Source organism: Montipora foliosa, chromosome 10 (assembly GCF_036669935.1).
Source record: "Montipora foliosa isolate CH-2021 chromosome 10, ASM3666993v2, whole genome shotgun sequence".
In the NCBI taxonomy this organism is placed as follows: Eukaryota; Metazoa; Cnidaria; class Anthozoa; order Scleractinia; family Acroporidae; genus Montipora; species Montipora foliosa.
In genome coordinates, this window is record NC_090878.1 from 32,275,450 (window position 1) to 32,282,303 (window position 6,854).

General features: G+C 37.0%; 1 protein-coding gene across 1 annotated transcript in view; it reads right to left on the minus strand.

Annotated features, from left to right (window-relative positions):
- The window catches only part of LOC137973903 (zinc finger protein 678-like), a 5,314-nt gene extending 633 nt beyond the window's left edge, over positions 1-4,681 (minus strand). Inside the window, exons 1-2 of the mRNA XM_068820800.1 lie at positions 4,643-4,681; positions 1-2,094 (exon numbers count right to left, since the gene is read on the minus strand). The exon at positions 1-2,094 is cut by the window's left edge and continues 633 nt beyond it. Of these exons, the coding sequence (XP_068676901.1) occupies positions 780-2,069 (1,290 nt within the window). The 5' untranslated portion in view covers positions 2,070-2,094; positions 4,643-4,681 and the 3' untranslated portion in view covers positions 1-779. The remainder of the gene's footprint in view (positions 2,095-4,642) is intronic.
- Positions 4,682-6,854: the final 2,173 nt, after the last annotated feature.

A 6,854-nucleotide genomic window follows, 5' to 3' on the forward strand; every position in this document is an offset into this window, starting at 1 on the left:
CAGCCACTATCTTCCACGCAAGGCGAAATTCGGAAAACAAAAATGCTGTATTTCTCAAAAACGAGCATTTGAATTGATTTGCGTTAATTTGTTGATTTCAGTTTACAGTGTCCCCAATGAGTGCTCCAGTGCTAGAAGATTGGACACTTACGGAGACTCAAAATAATTGCAACACTTTCAATAAAGAAAACAAAACACCCTATATTTTTCTTTGAACGCTTACATTTCAAAAACCAACTCGGTGACCCCCAATTGTTATTTCTGGAAAGTGATGAGCAGAATAACACAAAACGTTGTCAAAGTTAAAAACAATTCTCTGGAAACGGTTCATAGCTACCTTCACAATTGCAAAATTTTAAGGTAGCCCCGAATCTGCTTGAGAGAGTTTTTTTAACCCTTGCGAAAAGTCTTATCGTGGCTTGCTAATCACTCTCCAGCTACAAAAAGAGTAGATCAACGAGTTTGTTTTTGAAATGTAACCGTCTAAATATATGGCGTTTTACATCGCTGTTTAGTTGCTACGATGACTTATTGCGTCACATGAATATGTGAATCTTGTTGATTTATTTGGTACCAATACATTGCTGCCGTTACATGAAAAACTGTTGTAGAATTAATCCTTTGAATAGAACTACCCCTCCAAAATGTTGAAACTCGTTTAACTGAATTAAGACACCTTAAATAAATTTCCGTTTCTTTCCTTTCCTTTTCTTTTTTACTGCCAAAGAATTAAGACCATTGCAAAACAAAATGATCAAGAAAGCCACCCAACTACTAGTTCAAGTTGTTGGCTCCTCAAACGTCATATGATTTTGGTAATGTGCAAGAAGAAGCTCCTCGCTGCTCAACTCTTCTTGGCAAAGCCAACAGCTGTGTTTTACACCCTGGTTCGAACTATGATCTTGCCAAGTGCAGGGGTAATGAATCTCCACTTCATCTTGATTTGAAGTTGCAGAAACGTCTTGTGGTTTTTTGTGTTTCCTGTCACTTTTTCGGTTCCGGAAAGACCTTCCTGTTGGCTTACGTTTAGAATGCTTCTCTCCAGTATGTACTCTTTCGTGTCTCCTCAAATGAAATGCTTGGCTAAAACACTTTCCACATTGTTTGCAATTAAAAGGCTTCTCTCCAGTATGTACTCTTTCGTGTTTCCTCCAATTCGTTGCTTGGCTAAAACACTTTCCACATTGTTTGCAATTAAAAGGCTTCTCTCCAGTATGTACTCTTTCGTGCGCCCTTAAACTCGTTTCTTGGCTAAAACACTTTCCACACTGTTTGCATTTAAAAGGTTTCTCTCCAGTATGTACTCTTTCGTGCCTCCTCAAATTCGCTGCTTCGCCAAAAAACTTTGCACATTGTTCGCATTTATAAGGCTTCTCTCCAGTATGGACTCTTTCGTGCGCCTTTAAAATCACTGCTCGGCTAAAACACTTTCCACACTGTTTGCATTTAAAAGGTTTCTCTCCAGTATGTACTCTTTCGTGCCTCCTCAAATTCGCTGCTTCGCTAAAAAACTTTCCACATTGTTCGCATTTATAAGGCTTCTCTCCAGTATGTACTCTTTGGTGTTTCCTGAAATTCGATGCATCGCTAAAAAACTTTCCACATTGTTTGCATTTAGATGGCTTCTCTCCAGTGTGGAATATTTCATGTGTCCTTAAATCACCTGCTTTTCGAAAACACTTTCCACATTGTTTGCATTTATAAGGCTTCTCTCCAGTATGTACTCTTTCGTGTCTCCTCAAATTCCCTGCTTGGCTAAAACACTTTCCACATTGTTTGCATTTATATGGCTTCTCTCCAGTATGTACTCTTTTGTGTGAACTCAATTTTGCTGCATTCCTAAAACACTTTCCACATTGTTTGCATTTATAAGGCTGCTCTCTAGCGTGGACTCTCTCATGTGTCTCCAATGTTCCTGCTTCGCGAAAACACTCAACACCAGTATGGACTTCTATATCTCTCGTAAGGTTTCGTTCTTCATTGAGAGAGTTTCTTCTTTCTATACATGTAGACCAAGAACCCCTGTTGGCAGTGCGGGAGTTTCTGTGGTTAACTGATCTTGACATCATTAACAGATTGTGATCTCAAGTAGCACTAAAATACAAAAGAAAGACAAGTCATTTCTACGTTAAAGTGGCAGCTTAGTCAAGGACAAGTCATTGGCCATCTTTTAACTTACAAAAACAATTCATTGGAATTTCAGAAAAAGGCAAGCAACAAGGTAAATACAATAGTGTAGGTACTCTGAAAGCGCGTGACCAGAAAAAATAAAAGTTCTTAACCTAATAAGAGCTAAAGGAACAAGATAGACCTTCTTAAAAAATAGAGTTAACACGTGCATGTAGGTACCGGGTATTTCCAATAAAGACGGGGAAATATTTACAGCAATGCGAAGCGTTGTCTCCAGCAATTTTTTGCCTCAGTCTTGTGATCAAGCTATTGTTTCCTGCTAGGATAGGTCTCTTTCCTTTTTGCTTTCGCTGGGCTGGCGAGTACGGGAAAAGAGAACTCTGCTAGCAGGGAAAAGCTACATGTATTGCTGATGCTATGGTGTAAATTTCATGACAACAACCTTGCCGTGCTATCAGTAACCTGCATAAAGTCCTTTTAAAATCATTTAGCAAAACCTAAAATCTCTCTCCATGAAAACTTAACCTGAAGCGAAAATAAAGTAGTCCTTATTAATCTCTGTATGTTTTTGCACATAATTAATTTGGGCTATTGCTAATATGATGTTTTGTAGCTTATCTGGTCATTGTTAATAGCGTAGTTGTTACTTTAGCTTTGTTTTCCCAGTCTGCATGTTACACAGGGCACCAAAAGCAAAATTAAGTTCTCTTGACCTTTCTGCATAGGGCAGTATGAGGGTGTGAATGGGGTTAACCGACTAGTGACAAAGGGCTAGAAAATATTACTGACTACCGACAAAACGAGGGGAAAATTACCGACTAGCGACAAAAAAATTAACTGGGATTTACCGACAACCGACAAAGGTCGAAAATTTTAACCCACAACCGAAAAAGTAATAAAATTTTAACCGACAACCGACATGTGGACCCCCCCCCATTCAGATCCTCCAGTATTGACTTCGAATTCTAAGGCCCCTACTATAGCTTTATTTATTAACTGGCCCCAAGTTTTTGAAAATTTTTATCAAGCTTAAGACTTCCTAGAATCATTTGCCAGGTGTTGGTATGGAATCAGAAAAAGATAAAGTTATACTCCATTCACACCAACATGACATGTTTAATTGACCTGGGTTTTACAAAATGAAAATCAGGCACCAAAAAATTGTAGGACTGGCTTTTAAATGAAATTCTGGTAATTTTCAATTCACGCTTTGATCTGTGCTAAATGAGAAGTCAACAAATCAGTATACATGATTTAAAAAGACAAAACATGGTTAGGGTTCGGTGTGAACGGGGCATTAGTTAAAAGAAATTTATTAAGTTTTGGCTCATGGGGGAGAATTTCAAGCATTTTAATCCTTTATTTGTTTTTAATTATGAATTCTATATATTGTAATATTGTTAGGGTTTCAATTTTTATATACCTCCTATTCATTTATTATTATTAGATTGTTAATTTACAATTTTACTACTGTGATGCGCTTTTGATCATATTCAGATGTAAAAAGTGCAATATAAGAATTAAACATTATTATTATTATTATTATTATTATTATTATTATTATTATTATTATTACATCCTCTCTCAGGTATCAATATTTACAATCAATCACCAGGCTCTAACTGCTTGGAATGATGTATTAAATTATTTTATTTGAAAAGTAAAGTATCAAAGAAAATTCAAAAATTTATTTTGAGCCTAACAGATAGATAGTTTTTTTCCTGGATATAAAATTATTATAACCAGCTTGGCGCTATGCACCTTGTTGTTTATCTATCACTTCAATAATTATTGTTAACTATTCACCTCAAAGGAACTGCACCCAAAAATATTGTCATCGTTGCAGGCACAAAAGAGTTAAAAATCAACTTTATATTGTATATCATCTCACTGTTTTAATATATACTAAAACATTACTATTCAACAATAGTCATCAATACTGAGGTGAACAGTGGTTAATATTATTATTTTGCTGGATGTGTCTACTTTTCTGAGGTAAATACTTTCAGTTTTTATGCTGACCCATTCCAACCCCTGGTCAAAGCTCTGCTGATGTGTTTAAATGTTTTTTTTTTTTTTTAATAACTTGCGGAGTATTGAAATAACACTGATTAAAAGTATTTAAGTCTAAGTACTGATAAAGGTACAGTGTACTTGTCACAATCATTGAAGAATGCTATGAACCGTTTTCAAATGAGCCAGCAGTCTGCAAGTGTCAGACACGGTCAAAGAAATGGATTCAAGACGGCTAAAATCGACTACTTTTTAGCGGTCCAAACAAAGTCAGCATTGCAGACATCGAGTATTTCGCGAAGATCGACACGAAACTGAGAAAATTATCGGACTTTAGACGGACACGGTGTATTTTCAAAAATTCTATCATGTCTGGCTTCAAGACATCTAGACAAAGCCATTTTCCGAGAAGGAGGAGACAGGCCCACAAAGTTTTAGCAATACAACACTTTTCAAGAGACTGATCTCTCACTTAAAATGCAGTAAACAACTTTCTTACCTTCTGTAAGAGCGCACAACAATCCTCGACACACTCCTCTTCTTTGCAATCTTGACCAGCGGACTTCAAAAAAAGAACACGGTGTCATGTTTGCAATATTGAATAAATACATGGAATGATGGTAATGTGGAAGGATAGGAATACAAGTCGCTTGGCAACTGGCGAAACGACTCCGATTTTTCAGTTGTCCCTTCGCCCGTTGCCAAAGCGACTTGAATGAAATGAATATTTTAAAGTGCAGGTTATAGACGAATGAGAGAACTGAGTGATCCTCGCATTTAGTTACACAATCCTTCCGCCATAGACACCTAAAAAATTCTAGCCTGGGTTGTTCAAAAGGTGGATAACGCTATCCATCGGTTAAATCGCTATCCAGCGAATAAACACTAGCAAAAACCAATTGAGTCATAGTGGATAGCGCTATCCACCCTTCGAACAACTCAGTAATAGGTGTTACCCTCTTTAAATAAAGGTTATTATTATTATTATTATTTAGGCCAGGTGGCTCAACGGCATTCGAACTCATGGCTAGCCACTATTCATTCCCATTGATATCATGCCATAGAAAATACAGCCGATCAGAATGCCGGGAAGCCCTTGTATATTCGTCATTATTATCCCACTATTGCGCAATTTACCATGATTGGTCAAGAGAATGCGCAAAATACGAGACGGTAATACACTGTAGTGTCACGGTTTGACCGGTTTAGAACAGAGCAAATACGGACAGAACGGGAGTTTTTCAATGAAAGAAATTGTTTTCAACAAGATTCAAAGCCTGAGAATTTAGCTTGTCATCACTTGTCACTCTTCATTCATTCATTTATTTTATCCAATCAAAGAAAGGACATTTCCGTGGCTTTTTGTGCTGTTTACATCGTTCGCACGCGCCCTGAAGGACAGTGATGCTTTTCCTTAAAACACTCTAACGAAATAAAATTGATGCAAAACGACACTTTTTTTTATGGAATAATAAATCTCTTATTCCATGGTTTAACTTATAATACTCGCGAACATTTTGCTTATTGTTCGTATTTTTCCTCGATCCCGCGGAGCTCGTTAAAATACTACGCAACTCGGAAAATATCCACGCGTATTATATGTTAAACCATCGAATAAGAGTGTATGTATTCCAACGAACCTTCCCATCGATCAGTGCAATTTGGCGGTAGCTAGCACACCCATGCAACCTTCCCACCGTGCCATTCTGGCCACTACATTTTTTTATCTCATGGAATAAAATAGTTATGCAACGCTTTCGAGTGTTAAAACAGTGTACATAACAGGTGGCTCCAATGGGATTCGAACCCACGACCAGCTACCATTCACATTTATAAGAATAAATGTGAGAAGGAAGCCTCAAGGCTGTCCTCATAAGAACTGAAACCCCTTTTAAAAAGTGCGCTATTACAGAATAACTATCATAATGCACATTATTCGAAAATATACTAAAATTATCCAACAATAATTATTGAGTTATAAACCTCTCAAAGTTGTCAGTGTAACTTTTAAAAGTTCCAAACTACCTGCTTCCAAAATATTTATGGGTAAGCTACTCCACGAGCTGACTATCCGCATGAAAAAATAAGGAATGTTTACAACATTTTTCATTCAGCGCCATTTCCCTCATGTTCATACTTATGCTCACAACACTTAATTGTATTTCATGGGCCTACTCTGGGAGCATAATTAAGTTGCCGTAATTTAAGGCGACTTAACCCAACTTAAGAAAAAAGATGTCCAAAATATCACCCATTATTTTTTTTTTTGGAAATCAACCAACAGACAATTATATTAAGATGCCTCGGTTGATCTGCAACTACTTTGTTAACTCGTTCTCAACTGTTTTAGGCTAACTTTAAGATATGTTGTGTTTATTGAATTAGGGTGACTTAAGGAGGTTCCCTAGAGTTTTAGGGCCGCATAAAAGCTGAACACTAGTATGGCGCTTAATGCCTAAATCGTGCGGGTTTTTCTGATTTTTGTGACGTCTGCGTGACCAAATCTGTAAAGCTAACTGCTAATTTTCTCGCGTTCCCTTCGGTAAAATGCTTTTAAAGTTGGCTCAGTTCTAACCACGTACAGTTCCTATCAAATACCCCGTTTTTGTTAAAATCTGTCAGAGCTAATCAAATATATTAAGAAAATGACAAATTACAGAATATTGACAAAATTGTCTGAACGACCTTGACTTTTCACCACTTCAAAATGT